At 45.7% G+C, this 16,510-nt stretch overlaps 1 protein-coding gene across 1 annotated transcript in view; it reads right to left on the minus strand.

Annotated features, from left to right (window-relative positions):
* The window catches only part of CBLC (Cbl proto-oncogene C), a 34,493-nt gene extending 19,152 nt beyond the window's left edge, over positions 1-15,341 (minus strand). Inside the window, exons 1-4 of the mRNA XM_081200440.1 lie at positions 14,275-15,341; positions 10,103-10,249; positions 7,398-7,554; positions 3,030-3,151 (exon numbers count right to left, since the gene is read on the minus strand). Of these exons, the coding sequence (XP_081056566.1) occupies positions 3,030-3,151; positions 7,398-7,554; positions 10,103-10,249; positions 14,275-14,609 (761 nt within the window). The 5' untranslated portion in view covers positions 14,610-15,341. The remainder of the gene's footprint in view (positions 1-3,029; positions 3,152-7,397; positions 7,555-10,102; positions 10,250-14,274) is intronic.
* Positions 15,342-16,510: the final 1,169 nt, after the last annotated feature.

Genomic DNA, 16,510 nt, shown 5'->3' on the forward strand with positions numbered 1-16,510 from the left:
TTCAGAGGGGACTTCAAATGTCTAACGTTAGAGACTCGGGGCTGCGCGCCTCGGTTGTGGAATCAATAATGAACTGCAATAAACATCCTTGTATATAAGAAGAGCTTGGCGTTGGTCTTTTGTGAGCTGAGACCTGAGGCAGCCTCTGACAACAACAACAACAACAACAACAACAACAACAACAACAATAATAATAATAATAATAATAATAAGGAGTTGCCCCTGGATGAAATGCAAAACAGCCGCTGCCAATCAGTGTAGACAATGCTAGATGGATCAATGTTCCAAATTGATTTAAGGAAATTTTCCTGTGTTCCAAGTAGTAGTCTACCTGGAGCTGCCACAAATTGAACCCGAGACTTTTGACTTGCAAAGAAGGTGCTCTAACCACTGAGCGGTAATGTCCTTGCTTGGGGTTGGACAGCCACACCTCGTCCTCCTCCCTTTGCTCGCTGAAGGTGCCTCGGCTGTCAAGGGATTCCAGAGCAAGGCAGGATTTTAGATTTGGGCAATTAGAGCACATTGTTGTTGTTTAGTTATTTAGTCGTGTCCGACACTTCGTGACCCCATGGACCAGAGCACGCCAGGCACTCCTGTCTTCCACTGCCTCCCGCAGCTTGGTCAAACTCATGCTGGTAGCTTCGCGAACACTGTCCAACCATCTCGTCCTCTGTTGTCCCCTTCTCCTTGTGCCTTCAATCTTTCCTAACACCAGGGTCTTTTCCAGGGAGTCTTCTCTTCTCATGAGGTGGCCAAAGTATTGGAGCCTCAGCTTCAGGATCTGTCCTTCCAGTGAGCACTCAGGGCTGATTTCCTTCAGAATGGAGAGGTTTGATCTTCTTGCAGTCCATGGTACTCTCAAGAGTCTCCTCCAGCACCATAATTCAATAGCATCACTTATTCAGCGATCAGCCTTTTTATGGTCCAGCTCTCACTTCCATACATCACTACTGGGAAAACTGTCCATCTTGGGTGCCCTGCTCGGCATAGTTCATAGCTTCTCTGAGTTATTCAAGCCCCTTCGCCACGGCAAGGCAGTGATCCATGAAGAGGTAGAGCACATTAGATTTGGGCAATTAGAGCTCATTTGGGCAATCTGTCGCCCCAATGCAATTAATCCACCACCACCAATCCCCAAACCCCCAAAACAACACTGGACTTTTGAGGTTAAGGAAAGCAACGAGGAAAAATGCAAGATGAATGAACGATCAGCAGGAAATAGTGTCAATATCTCACAAATTGTGTAAATATCCCACAAAGAGCCCAGGAATGCACACAATGTGGAGTTCTTGAAACCTTAAGTTGCGTTTTCCTCGATGTGACAGAACTTGCTCTGCATTATCTCAAACCCCAAACCTCTTGTGTTTTCCAGTGTTCCTAAACGGTTAGCTTGGGAGCATACAGAACCACAACTCCTCAGTGTTGCTTCTGCATCTCCGCTCCAGGGTGACCCTAGGAGCCCGTCCTCAATGGCCGACTCATCCATAGCTGTCAACTTACAGAGTTGAAAATAAGGGACCGGCAGCCTCAAAAATAAGGGATCAGCAGCCAAATTAAGTGATTTTCAGAGCACAGGTATGTTCAACTTCTGAGCCCCTCCGAGCCAAAGGCAAAAAGCCCAGCCAGCAGCCAAATGAAGCCTCAAGCGGTGGTTCCCATAGCGCAGCAACCCAGCAAAGGGGATGCAGCAAGGAAAACAACCGTCACCTCTCCGCTGGGAAGCGCTGAGCAAAGGCGAGTCCCCAGGCAACGTGGCCAATTTGATTGGCACAAGGCATGCAAGCTCCACCCCCCAGTCGTTCTTAGACTCCTTATTGGGTGAGAAACGCAGCCAAGCTTCCTTTGAAACCCGGGAAATTTAAGGGACATCATCAATAAAAGACAGCAGCGGGACACAGCGCTGGGATAAGGGACTTTCCCGGCAAATAAGGGACGGTTGACAGCTATGGACTCATCTCCTTTCACTCAGATTGGTTCCAATCAGCACAAAGGATGAGAAGACTTCTTAGTGGTTAGAAATCCCCCCATTCATTCTGGCTGAGCGCCTCCAGGAAGCTAGAGGCAGGGACCCCATTGCAGACATAGAAAGGGGACCTTGGCTCTCCCATGACCCCAGACCACTACACCTCGGCCCACCAGCGTATCAGGAATGAATGCTGAAATATGTTGAAATATACATTTTTTAAAAAACCAGAAGCATTTTTACTTGGTATTATAGGTCAGGACATTAATAGGCAAGATGTTAAATTGTTTTTATATGCAACAACTGCGGCAAGAGTATTGTTAGCCCAGAAATGGAAACAAGAAGAAATTCCGACGAAAGAAGAATGGCAGACGAAATTAATGGACTATGCAGAATTGGACAAAATGACAGGAAGGATTCGTAACCTGCGGGACCAGAGATTTACAGAAGATTGGAAGAAGTATATGAATTATTTGAAGAGCAACTGTAATGAACAAATTATGCTAGTAGGACTACAAGAAGTTTTGTAAGGAGAAATATACGAAGTGTTACAGAGTAGAAAAAGATAGAGATATTGGTTATGAGTTTGAAATGTAATAGGGAAGATAAGAAATGCACACTGAGAGATTAGATTGGAAAATATTCAGACAGGATTGATGGAAGTCAAAAATTTGAATAATATGTAAAAGTATGTTTAATTACTGTTGAAAATGATATGTTAAAAAAACTAATAAAAATTATATATATATTAATAAAAATTATATATATATTAATAAAAATTAATAAAAATTATATATATATATATATATATATATATATATATATATATATATATATATATATATATATATATATGGAATGAATGCGGGAAAGACACTCCTTATTGTATAACTGCCCCATAAACAAACCAGAACAAAGGCTTGAGAAAGAACGGAGCTGGTCTAACCGCCGCATACACTTTGTGCAAGCGAACCGGAATAAAAACTGGAGGGTCCTTGAGAAAACCAGTTCTTAAGTGAGGCGAGGAGGCCTGCTCGGGTAGAACCACTCGGGGGCGCCATCTTACCTGCCGGGCTTATTGGTGTAAGCCTGCAGGCGTGCCTTCACTTCGTCATAGGTGAGGAAAGCCATGTATCCTGGGTGCGTGACCGCGAGGTACGTCCAGTTCTTGAGCAATGTCGGCCAAGGCTGCAGGGGAGGGAGCAGAGAGAGGCATCAGCAAGCGGCCGGGAGCCGTTATAAATGTAAGAGAGGGGAGTGGAGGACCTGTTTCAGCCTGAGGGCCAAATCCCCTTTTGGATAAAGCTTCCAGGGGCCGTATGCCGGTGGTGGGTGGGGCCATGGGCAAAGTGGGCAGAGCAACAGATGCAAATTTCCCCTTCTGGAGTAGGCTTATATCTACACACACATAGTCCTCTGTCCAGGTATTATTAAGGGGCAAAAGCACTCACAAAGGGTACAAAGCAGGGAGTGTGACTAGGGAGGAGGAGCAGCCCTGAAAGAGGTAACAATAATTCGTTACAGAATTAGGGATAAAAATTTATGAGTGGAGGTAAGTTTATGTTAGTCCCTAGTCGGATTTGGCGTGGAAGTCTTAGTTTCAGTCATTGAAGAGAAGTCAGAAGTCAGATTCGACATGAAGGTCTTAGTTTCAAACATAGAGCAGAAGTTTGATCTTCTTAAGCAGGCATTTGATCGAATCTCTAGAAAGCAGCTATGGACAAAACTGGCTGCAACAAATATCGATCGTCGTCTCCTTCATCTGATTATCAGCCTCCATACAAACACCTTTCTGAGAATCAGGCTAGACAATAAAGGCCTAGTCTCCAACCCCGTTACCACCACTAGAGGGGTAAGACAGGGTTGTTTATTGGCCCCAGCATTGTTTAACTTTTACATTAACTCACTGGTGACTCACATGGCCAATGATGCTTTCCACCCCCCCAAACTAGCAGGCCGATCTCTGAATGTTCTTCTGTATGCGGATGACGCTGCACTTCTTGCTAGATCCCCTATTGGACTGAGGAGAATGTTGCAAGCTCTACATGAATACTGTGATCAGCATGAGCTCCAACCCAACTATGCTAAGACCAAGATCATGGTCTTCTCTGCCCGACCGAGACTCTATCGATGGTTGATAAACGGGATCCCCCTAGAGCAGGTTAACTGCTTTAAATATCTGGGACAAGTAATACGGTCAAATAGGTCTTTTCTGGCCCATAGAGACTATATAACAACTAATGCATCTAAAGCAGCCATCCAGATTAGATCTCTATATGCTAAGAATCAGGCTCAATCAGTGAAGATAGCTTTGAGACTCTTTCAAATGAAAGTCCTCCCCCTTCTTTTGGTGGGCATCTCTTTAGGCTCCCGTAGGGACTTTTTGAAACTGGATTCTATCCAAACGCGATTCCTTAGAGCCATCCTTAGGATTCCCCCCTCGGTAGCGGGTGCAGTTATGAGATTAGAGGTCGGCTGGCAAGCTCTACGGTATGTGGCCTTGAAGACGAAGCTCTGGCTATGGCTCAAGCTTTGTTTTAAACCAGTGGGTATTGCCCCCTTGATATTGAGGGACGATTTCCAATCATCGTGGGAAAGGGAGGTCACTAACGAGGTTCAATCCTGCGGATTGTCTCATCTTTACTTTGAGTCTATGTCGTACAATCAAGCTAGAGCTGTGATCTCCCGGAGACTGAGTGACATTGCTAGACAAGAGGACATAGCCCAGGTAAAACCAGGGATGTTCCTAGGGGACCAGATTTATCGGACCATACCAGCCCCCTACCTTGCAGAAATCCACTATGTGGAATACCGCAGACTTCTTACAGCGGCCAGATTAAATGTCCTTGACTCTGCGATTTTGTGGGGAAGGTACAGGGGAGTACCATACGCCCAGAGAACCTGTCATTGTGCCATGGGTGTGGTTGAGTCCACCGAACACATTCTCTTGACTTGCCCTTCTTATGCAGAGCTTAGACAAAATTTTATAGACCCACTTCTATGTCAATTTAGCTCCCTACCTGGAGAAAACCAGGTTTTACACTTGCTGAATAACATCACTAGAGCTATACCTTCCTTGGTGGCCAAATTTCTTTTTTTAGCTTTTAAGCGTCGCAAGACTTTAATTGATTGTATTGATATGGGGCTATCTGTTTAGCCCATTTTAGTGTTGGCTAAGCTCTAAAATCTTCTTGGATGTTTTAACTGTGTATTGACAATTGTACTTTTTTCTGACTGACGGTCGAATAAAAGGTTGATGATGATGAGCAGAAGTCAGAAGTCAATTATGGATTAGAAACCAGGACAGGGCCCTGTTTCGATGTATTCACCTTCATCAGCAGGAAGTATCAAATATTACATGAAAATTCATTTAAATTCTAAATTATCATAAATTGTAAAACAGTCATAAATTATAAAACAGTATTATATAACATTTGGTTCCTTACCCAATTTTTAAAAGGTCGTGTAAGTTTATAACAGGATATATTTATCCGAAAGTCTTCAAACTTACCTCTACTCATAAACTTGTATCCCTAATTCTGTAGCGAATTATTGTGTTATACATATCTTTATGAGTTTGACTTTGTCATCTCTGTTAGAGTTTGTAACCTCTATTTGAGTTTGTAATCTTTGTCAGAATACATACTTTTGAATGGATTAGTTTTTGTTACTATTGACTATTGATCTGTGAGCAGGGACCACTCCCACTACTGAAACTCACATTGGCCTGAGTTCTTGGAGTGCTTTTTTCTCGCCATCTCAGAATGCAGGACACAGTATTTGGGAGGCAGGGCAAACTGACTTGCAGGAAGCTTTCGGCGAGAGCTTTGCAAATGGGTCAGAGGGCTGCCGGCTCCACCTGACAAACAACCGGCTGCCTCCTCCACGACATCCGTCCCCCCCTTCCTCCACACCCCTCCATGGAAGATCTTTGTCTTGTGTGCACCGTTTGCGTTTTTCGCGCCTCTTGCAAGGAGAGCTGCTGACCACAGGGCAGGATGTGGCTGGTGTGCGTCCATCGCTCGCTCAAGGCTGCCATGCGTGGGTGGTGATAGCAGAGGGGGGTCAGCCGAGGTGGGCGAGGAGCCAAAGTTTCCATCTCTTGGCTCGGTTTAATTTCGCAAAGGTGCAGGGAGGAAGTGCGTTCAGGTTGTTTTTTAAAGCAAAAACACCTCCCCTCACTGAACATAGAAAGGCCACAGGCAACACAACAGAATATATGGGCCATGTTCCCTCTAATAGCAAACTTGGGGGGTGTTGCATGACAACGGGAAATGGAGAAAAAATAGGACCACCAAGAGCAGTTTCCCTAAAATTAGCCCTGGCGTTCCTCTGATTCATATCATCATCCCCCATTTTCCGTGTTTGCACCCCCTAAATTCCCATTCTGGGTTTTTTTAAAAAAATATATACCATTATATTATTGTCTTCTTGGTTTTATAATGTATTTTTGTTTCAATTTTTTTTGTTGTTTCACTATCGTACACCATTTGGAGTTTGGCTTTTTTAAAATGCTAAGCAGTTTATAAATGCTTTAAAATCAAACAAATTCATTTCAGTGCCCAAGTATTCCGACGTTGCTTATTTTGAATGTGAGGAGTCAAAGGAGAGCAAAACGTTTCATTTTCAGCGTTAAGCTTCCTCCCCCCTGTCCAGGGAGGGATAACAGATATCCATGTTAAGAGTATTTGTTTTTATTTCATAGGCTTTCTATTATATCAAAAGCCTGGAATGTATTACTGCTGTCTACACCCTCCACACCCAATTCTTTGTCCCTGCTTCAATATTTTGCAAAATGACCTGCACCTGAGAGTGGATGCCAGGCCAAGACTGGCCCATAGAAGGAAGAAGCCACAGCCAAAGAAGATAAAGAAGATTGGAACTATTCAGGACATATTAGACAATATGAAACCCAAAAGGATATTGGTTTTTTCCTTTCTTTTTTTAAACAAGGGAAATGTTTAAAGCATAACCTCGTGAGCTTTGTGTATAGGTTTTTACATTAGTTGAACTTTTAAAAGTCACTTGTAATAAGATGAACAAGGTTAAAAAATTAGATTATTAAGAATGTAAGATTTTAAGGACGTGCATGAGTAAGAGTAAAATAATGGAACCAGGAGGGGGAGTGGAGGGTAGTCAATTAAGATTTATGGTTGAAATTGTTAATTGTGAATATTATTATTGGGTTTTTTATTGTTTTTATTTTTGGAAAATTAATAAAATGTTATAAAAAAAGATATTTCACAAAACGATGATTCCATTTTGCGTTTGATTTTGTATTTTGATAAAGCAGTAAATAAATATAAAATAAACAGATTTCCGTTTTCCCTCCCCAAGTATTCCGATTTTGCTTCTTTTGAAGGTGAAGAGGGCAAGACGTTTCACTTTCAGGGTTAAAACCAACTCCAGGGTCCCACCAACTCCCCAGGTGTACCTGAAAGAGGCGGGTGAAAATGTCAAACTCGAATACGGAGATGTGCCCATTGCAGGTGAGGTCGATGGTGGATCTCAGGGCTAAGGCCATTGGGCCGGGATCCACAGGGTGGACCCGATTGAGTCCTTCCCGAAATTCAGACCAGGATATGAGGCTCCTGCAGAGAAACGAAAGGGTGAGGCCAAATTCAGAGTAAGGAGGGTCACTGGCTGTTAAGTTGTGGATGAACATATCAGACAACACAGCGATTCTTCAAGCAGCTCTTGTTTATTCACAGGCCAGGACAGAACTGAACTGAAGGGTTCAGTCAGCCTGCTTATATAGAGCACCAATACAACGTTACTGTAACAACTTTCTAATACTATCCAATCACTGAACGTCACTTTCGATCCCTTATTTGCATTACTATCTACAGTATCCCCCTGCTGGCCCAGGGTGAGAACTTCAGTACATAACACTGGCCAATTGGAACATGCCCAGACGAGGGCAACCAGGGGTAGCAAGAGAATGAATGAAACACCATTCATTCAAAGCACTATGAAGCCACTTTTATAGACATGGCTTCCCCCCAAAGAATTCTGGGAGCCACAGACTGTGGAGGGAGCTACAATCCCCAGAGTGGTTTAGCATTCAATCCCTCCTCACAAGGAAACTCTGGGAACTGTCTGTGAGGCGAACCGGGGTTCTCCTAAAACAGTGGTTCTCAACCTGTGGGTCCCCAGATGTTGTTGGACTACAGCTCCCATCACCCCTGAGCTCTGGCCTTGCCAGCTAGGGATGATGGGAGTTGTAGTCCAACAAAATCTGGGGACCCTCAGGTTGAGAAAGGCTAAAAACTCCCAGAGGCCTTAAGGAACTACAGCTCCCAGGATTCTTTTGGGGGAAGCCATGACTGTTTAAAGTGGCATCGCGGTGCTTTAAAATTGAATGATGCCAAGGATGGTGATGGGTATTTAAAATTCTGCAATTCACAATTTCTCCCCTAAAGGACGTCAGAAAACGTCATCAAAATCTAATAACAAACTTGCACAACAAGTCAATAACAGGTCTGATTTCTGAAGGGCTTTGCTGGCCTTTTGAAAATGACCCAGCACACGGATTTATATCTCTAAGATTCTGCCCCATAGGGCTCAACAACAACAACAAAAATCAAGTTGGGCCCCAGAGTTTCAAATTGGGACCCACTGGCTGGCCCCGAGTCTCAAAGTTGCTGGGCCTGACTTGCCCTGCCCTTGCATGAAGTCTTGGGTTTGCAATTTGGGGAGAGGGGAGACTGCCCGCTGGGGGGTGGTCAGGCTGGGGAGACCCCCTAGATTTAGAGGCCCTAGGCTTCAGCCTACTTAGCCTATACATAAATCCAGCACTGCTCCATATTGCTCAGTTGTTGGGTTTGTTTGCAGATATATTCTGCAATATAAAGGTAAAGGTAAAGGGACCGCTGACCATTAGGCCCAGTTGCTGACAACTCTGGGGTTGCGGCGCTCATCTCGCTGTATTGGCCGAGGGAGCCAGCGTACAGCTTCTGGGTCATGTGGCCAGCATGACTAAGCTGCTTCTGGCGAACCAGAGCAGCGCACGGAAATGCCGTTTACCTTCCCGCCGGAGCGGTACCTATTTATCTACTTGCACTTTGACGTGCTTTCAAACTGCTAGGTTTGCAGGAGCAGGGACCGAGCAACGGGAGTTCAGCCCGTCGTGGGGATTCAAACTGCCGTCCTTCCGTTCGGCAAGCCCTAGGCTCATTGGTTTAGACCACAGCACCACCCATGTCCCAGTATATTAATAGTGAAAGAACAATTAAGAAGAAGTATATTAATAGTGAAATAATTATTAAGCTCTAACTTAAAATGATTTTTATTCATAACAAACTTAATAATGTAAACCCATTGGCATTTGGCAATAACAAAAGTTCCTTTAGAAACACAATTTACAAAGACTTACAATCTAGTCTCAAGAAACTTACTATAACTTGTAATAATGATAGGTGTAATATATGATGCAAACTATTAATAATTATAAATAGTAGAACGTAGGCGCCCTATATATAGAAATGAGCAAACCAGTGATATTTTAGGGATTAGGCTAGCAGGCGGGGCCCATTTCTTACATCATAGGTGCCTACACAACACAAAAAATGTTGCTGTATGTAGGTTTTACTTGTTTTTTTTGTCTTATATTTTGGAAATGTACATCCAGGTTTTTTCCCCTTTAATTTTTTGGAGGCCCCCCAAGATTGTGGGGCCCTAAGCTATAGCTTGTTTAGCTTATACGGGTGGCGCTGTGGGTTAAACCACAGAGCCTAGGACTTGCCGATCAGAAGTTCGGCGGTTCAAATCCCCGCGACGGGGTGAGCGCCCTTTGCTCGGTCCCTGCTCCTGCCAACCTAGCAGTTTGAAAGCACACCAGTACAAGTAGATAAATAGGTACCTCTCCGGCGGGAAGACAAACGGGGTTTCCGTGCGCTGCTCCGGTTCGCCAGAACCGGCTTAGTCATGCTGACCACATGACCCGGAAGCTGTACGCCGGCTCCCTCGGCCAGTAAAGTGAGATAAGCGCCGCAACCCCAGAGTCGGCCACGACTGGACCTAATGGTCAGGGGTCCCTTTACCTTTTCAAATCCGGCACTGGTGTGTTGAAGTAGAAAGAGTAGGATGTTTGGGTGTGCTGTTGTACCAAGCCCAAGCGACCCGCAGGGAGGGTCCTACCTTGAACCCCACGTCTCCCTCCAGAAGGTCTGGGCCTCGGGCTTGCTGAGCTGGTAGGTGCTGCCGCGATCTTGTCCATCGGGGAACAAAGCCTGCAGTTCGGCCAACATGTGGCTAAAGATCAGGGACAACTTGGTGAGATTCCTCCTGCAGCAAGAGAAGGGGAAGTGGGAAAGGCCAGTCAATCAATCAATCAATCAATCAATCACAACTGGCCTTAGCTGTAGGCACAATTGATAATCATTTACCAGCGGTGCCCCGGGAGGCAATTTTTACAAGCACACGCAACACAACGAAGAATCGGCACAGCAGGTGTGAAATATAAAGCCATTTCCTGATTCTCACAATACAGCGGTACCTCAGGTTAAGAACTTAATTCGTTCCGGAGGTCCGTTCTTAACCTGAAGCTATTCTTAACCTGAGGTACCACTTTAGCTAATGGGGCCTCCTGCTGCCGCCACACGATTTCTGTTCTCATCCTGAAGCAAAGTTCTTAATCCAAGGTACTATTTCTCGGTTAGCGGAGTCTGTAACCTGAAGCGTCTGTAACCCGAGGTACCACTGTAATTTATCTGAAATAAATGTTGGCGGTTGTGGGCTCTCCTTCACTGGAGGTTTGTAAGCAGAGGCTGGATGGCCCCCTCTCATGCATACTTCAGTCGATATTCTTGCATTGCAGGGGGTTGGACTAGATGACCACAGGGGTCCCTTCCCACTCTGTAGTCCTATTATTCCAATTGCCCCCCAATTGACTCATAGTCTTGAAAGCCGTTCAGAAATACGCCATTCATAAAAACCACACCGTGCAGTAATCAGCCTCATCTTGCTAATAATAGAATTCAACAGCACGGGCTTTGAACGGATTTACCTTCGGGTTTCACGACAGCAAAGCTTCACCGGTTGGATTTCGAACTGTGCCTCTGTCAAAGCCACGACCGGGACAGAAGAAGCAACCTTGCAGTCAGGCATTAGGGCTTGTTTTTTTGCGCGGGACAGGGGGGAAATGTGGAAAATATACGGGTTGTCGTTTAACAGCAGAACAGGCAGAAATATAACAGGTGAAGCGCTTTCCTCCTCGATGCCTCTGGGGGCTTGTGCATTAGGTTTATGTGGTGGTGGGAAAGGCTGGGTGGGTGGCTTCAGCGGGGTCCAAACAGGGTTGCCTAACGGCCAGGAAAAAAGCCAGGGCTGGCCTGCTCCTGTTCCTTTAACAGCAGGCTGCCGTGAGGGAATGAGACAAAGGGACATTATCTGCAGATTGCTGTAGATCGAAAGGCTGCAGCTCATGGGTTCAAAAGGCAGCAAGAAACTTTTATTCATAAGGTCCAATTGTGGCCTTATAAAACAGGAGGGGAGAGGCCCTGGTTACTAAGCAACCGGCTGATAAATGAGGAAACAGAGCTCACTGTGGCCGCAGGTGGATGGGTGGGGGGAAAATGGCCAACTCTGTTCTCTTTCACCTGCTCCTGTGCTGCTATCAGTCCCGTGATCTGCACACCTTAGCATGAAATACCGTATTTTTTGCACCATAACACTCACTTTTTTCCTCCTAAAAAGTAAGGGGAAATGTCTGTGCATGTTATGGAGGGAATGCCTACGGGTGGCATGCCTACGGATTTTCCTCCTCTAAAAACTACGTGCATGTTATGGTCGGGTGCGTGTTATAGAGCGAAAAATACGGTAATTCCCTGACGAATTTTGCAGTCAAGTTGTTAAACCAGCCGGAGGCTGTACACTTCTGAAAGGAATCATGGGAACTGTAGCTCACCTCCCCCCAAAAAACTACAGTTCCCAGCACCCTTAAGAAACCGCAGTTCCCAGGATTCTTTGGTTGTGTGTGTGAAAATTTAAATGTACACAGCCCGCCATTCCCCCCCCCCCCCAATTCACCACCCTGGTTGCCATTTCTGCCAAAGCATCTAAATTAAAATTCGTCAGCGCCCCTCTTGGAGGGAGAATTTTTAAAAAATGCAGCCCCCCTTAAATGATTGGATTTAAGATATGTACAAAAACTCACTATGCACGAACAGGTTGCGTGCAAACTTAGGCATGCCATGAACAAATTTAACGATATTTGGATTTCGTTTTTATAAATACCATAAGGTCTGGTTAACTACAATAAGAATTTCTCCTCTCTTTTTTTGGTAATGTACACAATATTTGTTGTTGTCCTGCTTTGTTTTCTACATGGGTACTATTTCATGCTTCTTTTTTGTGTCTTACTTTACCCTGTGCACTCACAATTTTGTACATTTCTTGTTTTTCAGTGAATAATATAAAACAAAAACCCACCACTCCTCCACTCCTTCTTGCGTATAAGGCTCATAGGTCCAAGATTCCTTTCTGTTCTGCCTTCTCAGGATTTACAGGCGCAGTCCAGATTCTCCTGACCTGGTGTTCAAAAATGTCTTCTATGTAGGCACAGAAATGTGCCACCTCTGCTCACCCTGGTTGCAATGTTTCACAGCCTAAGACAGCCCCAGGGACTAAATGATATTGATCTATCCCAGCTTTCGAGGTGTACTTGATTTTAAATTAACCACAGCCCTTATTGCAACTTTTAATCCAGGACTTTCACACCTGAGATGCGTGCTTTCAAGGCCCACCCTATTCCCGTGATTTCAATCTGCTTTAAGCGTTTTTTATTTTAAATTGCTGTATCCCACCTGGGAGCTGCTGGTGAAGGGAAGGTAATAAATGTAATAATTATTACTAGCAAAAATGATAACTGCCCGTGTTTTACCACGGCAGAAACTCAGTTTCCCTTAACAGCTGCTGTGTGGCAGGCAGAAATCCAACAGATGCAGCTTTTTCTTGAACTTGTGCTGCTTGGAACAAACTGCCCTGGTCATATTGTTCAGTAGAATACGAGAATTGTAGAGTTGGAAGGGACCACAAGGCTCGAACCCACAATCCTGAGATTAAGAGTCTCATGCTCTACCTATTGAGCCAAAGCCAGGTTGTTATTTCATAGGGTTTTTGCCATGAAAGAAGCTGGCAATAGAAACAGTGTTGCCTTATCCCAGAGCACCAGCAGGGTTGCTAGTTTGTAAAACTCCTTCTGGCCAGAAACCTGGGCCTTAGCCAGGCAGAAACCTAACAGGTGTAGCCTTCCACCAGCATGCTTGCAACCTGGGAAGGAAAGGAGGCAAAAAGTGTGCCCTTGCATCTAGATCTGGGGGAGCCACTGGGGTGATCTCTAGATGTTGCTGAATGACAGCTGCCACCATCCCCGACCATTGGGCATGCTGGCTGGTGCTGATGGGAGCTGCAGTTCAGAAATGCCAGATTAATCCGTACTTTGGGGTGGTGGTCTTTAGCTTTGTCAAATTGGAGGGACCCCACAGCACTAACTATTTCCCCAAAATGTGTGCTATTCTGTCAGAAAACAGAAATAATGAACTTTCGCATTTGCAAGCTCACAAGCCGGCTGAAACATAATTGTGCAGCGCCAAACCCTCCAAGCTTTCTCTGATGAAAACAGGGACATCCTATTCAACAACAACAACAACATTTATACTCTGCCCATTTGTTGCCCCAGGTGCTCTGGGTGGCTTCCAACATATATGAAAACATAACAAAACATTAAAAAAACCTTCCCTATACAGGACTGCCTTCAGGTGTCTTCTGAAAGTTGTATATTTACTTATCTCCTTGCCTGGGGGATCACATAACTTCATACCCTACAACATTTCTCCGATGAAAATAGGGACGTCCTAAGGAAAAGCAGGGCATTCTGGGATCAAATCAGAAACCGGGACATCTTCTCTAAATCTGGGACTGTCCCTGGGAAATGGGGACACTTGGCTAGCCTGCAATATTTGAAAACATAGCTTATTATTGTTGTTGTTTTAGAGACCCTGCACAATCGGAGGCCCTAAAGCATCATAGAGTTTTGCTCGCTCGCAAATCCAGCACTGGCGACCACCCTTGTCCCAGAAAATGGTGGCAGCCTAGCAAGATGTTGCAGAACCTAGGATAGTTCTATTGGCAAAGCGTGAGACTCTCAATGTCAGGGTGGTGGGCCCTAGCCCCACGTTGAGCAAAAAATTCCTGCGTTGCAGGGGTTTGGACGAGATGAGGCTTGTGGTCCCTTCCAACGCTACAATTCTATGATTTTACTATTCGCCCTCTTTAACGTGCAAAGATTTGACCCGTTTCTTGACATTTACCTGGCAGCCGAGCCCTCCTGGAAGATTTGCTCCTTCTCCCTCTTGAAGAGCCTGGTGGCTTGCTTGATCTTCTCCAGCAGGTTGGTGAGGAAGACCCGAAAGTACGTTTCTTCCCAGAGCTGGGCCAAACCTGCCCCGTAGTGTTCCCGAACAAGCCTGAGGTGTTGGTGCGTCTGGGGCAGGAGGTAGGGCAGGTGAGGCGGGCTGTTGCGGAGGCCCAGGCGAGGCTGCCCTACCAGGAGCTGCAACTTCGCCAAGCCCTGCAGAGCTTTCTCTAGAGTGCGATGGGCCGAAATCCAGCGAGGCAGCCGGGACGGCCCGGGAAGCGTCTCCATGGCAGTCGAGGGGAGGAAAGGAATCGGAGAAAGGCGAGGCCCAGCCTTTGCCAGAGTTCCCCAGTGCCAGCCTCGGAGCCAGGCTAGCAAGTTTCTGAGAGGGCGCTGCCTTGCGTCACGCAGAAAAGCAGGGAGGAAGGAGGAAAGGTAGAGAAATAAAGAGAGCCAAAGAGCAGGGCTGAGACGTGGAGGGGAGGAAAAAAAACTCTGACAAACCCCTGAAAAGGAAACAACAAACAGCGCCGGAGAGCGAGCGAGGCCTTGACAACACACCACAGGGCTGGCCACAACACACAGGGGAGAGCAGCAGGAGTGGACAAGCTGATGCCTGCGCGGAGCAGGCTTGTTCGTCTGCCTCAGGGCATCGCACACCCACCCTCAGCACCCCCCCCACACGCAAAAGTGCTCCGGTTATTCACCTCCTGCTGCCACTGAATATTTACGGGCTGCATATTGTGCACTGGGCGTTGTTGCACAGGCCGCAGCAGGGGTGTGGCAGCTCTCTCTCTCCCCCCAGGGCCGCATTCGCTCCCACGCAAGCTTCCGAGGGCCGCGTGCATACCCTCCGACATTTCTCCGGTGGAAATAAGGGATGTCCCTGAGAGGAAACGCAACACGACAAGTGAATAATTGGAATGGGCCATATTTCAAGAACACCTTAAAAAGTACACGGGTAATGTGAATCTCCTGGCAGACGCAGAATGGATCTTGAAAACGTATAGCAAAAATTGTATAGAAAACAATATAGGGAAGTAGAATAACAAAAATGAAATGCGTATAGATAAACAAATTACAAAACAATGCAATAAATGTTCACGGTGTGCTGATGTTGAGTTTGTATATAAGTAAATTTTTGTATTGTATGTACAGTGGTACCTCGGGTTACAGACGCTTCAGGTTACAGACGCTTCAGGTTACAGACTCCGCTAACCCAGAAATAGTACCTCGGGTTAAGAACTTTGCTTCAGGATGAGAACAGAAATCACGCTGTGGCGGCGCGGTGGCAGCGGGAGGCCCCATTAGCTAAAGTGGTGCTTCAGGTTAAGAACAGTTTCAGGTTAAGAACGGACCTCCAGAACGAATTAAGTTCTTAACCCGAGGTAGCGCTTTATATTATGTATTGTATTGTCTAAGTTCTATGTAAATTAAAGTATAATAAAGAATATTTTTTAAAAAATAAAAACAAAAAAAGGAAATCGGGACACCCCGTTCCATAATCTTAATTTTACTATTTATACCCTGCCCGTCTGACTAGGTATCCCCAGCCACTCTGGGCAGCTTCCAACATATATCGAAACATAATAAAACATTAAACATTTTTTTAAAAATGCAGGATTGCCTTCAGACAGCTTGTGGGGTCGGATAACTCCATACCCTCCAACATTTCTCTGATAAAAATAGGGACATCCTAAGGAAAAGTGGGATCGGATCAGAAACTGCGATGGCTTCTGTAAATCAAGGATGTCCCTGGAAAATAGGGAGACTTGGAGGGTCTCTGCATGCCAGAGTGGCGAGGGGACGGGAAGGCGGGAGGTGGGGGCTGGGGCCTAAGTCGAAGCCTTGCGAGGCTGTCTGCACACAGAGACGTCTGGAGCTATCCTCCCCTCGGGCGAGGAAAAGGCTTCGTGGTCACAGTTGAAGGACATGTTTAGGGCAGTTTTTAATGTTTTATGGTGCTTTTAATTCTGTTGGGAGCCGCCCAGAGTGGCTGGGGAAACCCAGCCAGATGGGCGGGGTAATAATAATAATAATAATAATAATAATAATAATAATAATAATAATGTTTCTAGCCGGGGGGGGGGAGGAGTTTGGGAAGGGGCTAAGCAGGGCTAGGGAAAGGTGGGGCTTGAGGAGAATTTCGAGAGCTGGACAGAGTGCCTGGGGGCCACATTTGGGGCCAA

Source organism: Podarcis bocagei, assembly GCF_964188305.1.
Source record: "Podarcis bocagei genome assembly, chromosome: 7".
Lineage (NCBI taxonomy): Eukaryota > Metazoa > Chordata > Lepidosauria > Squamata > Lacertidae > Podarcis > Podarcis bocagei.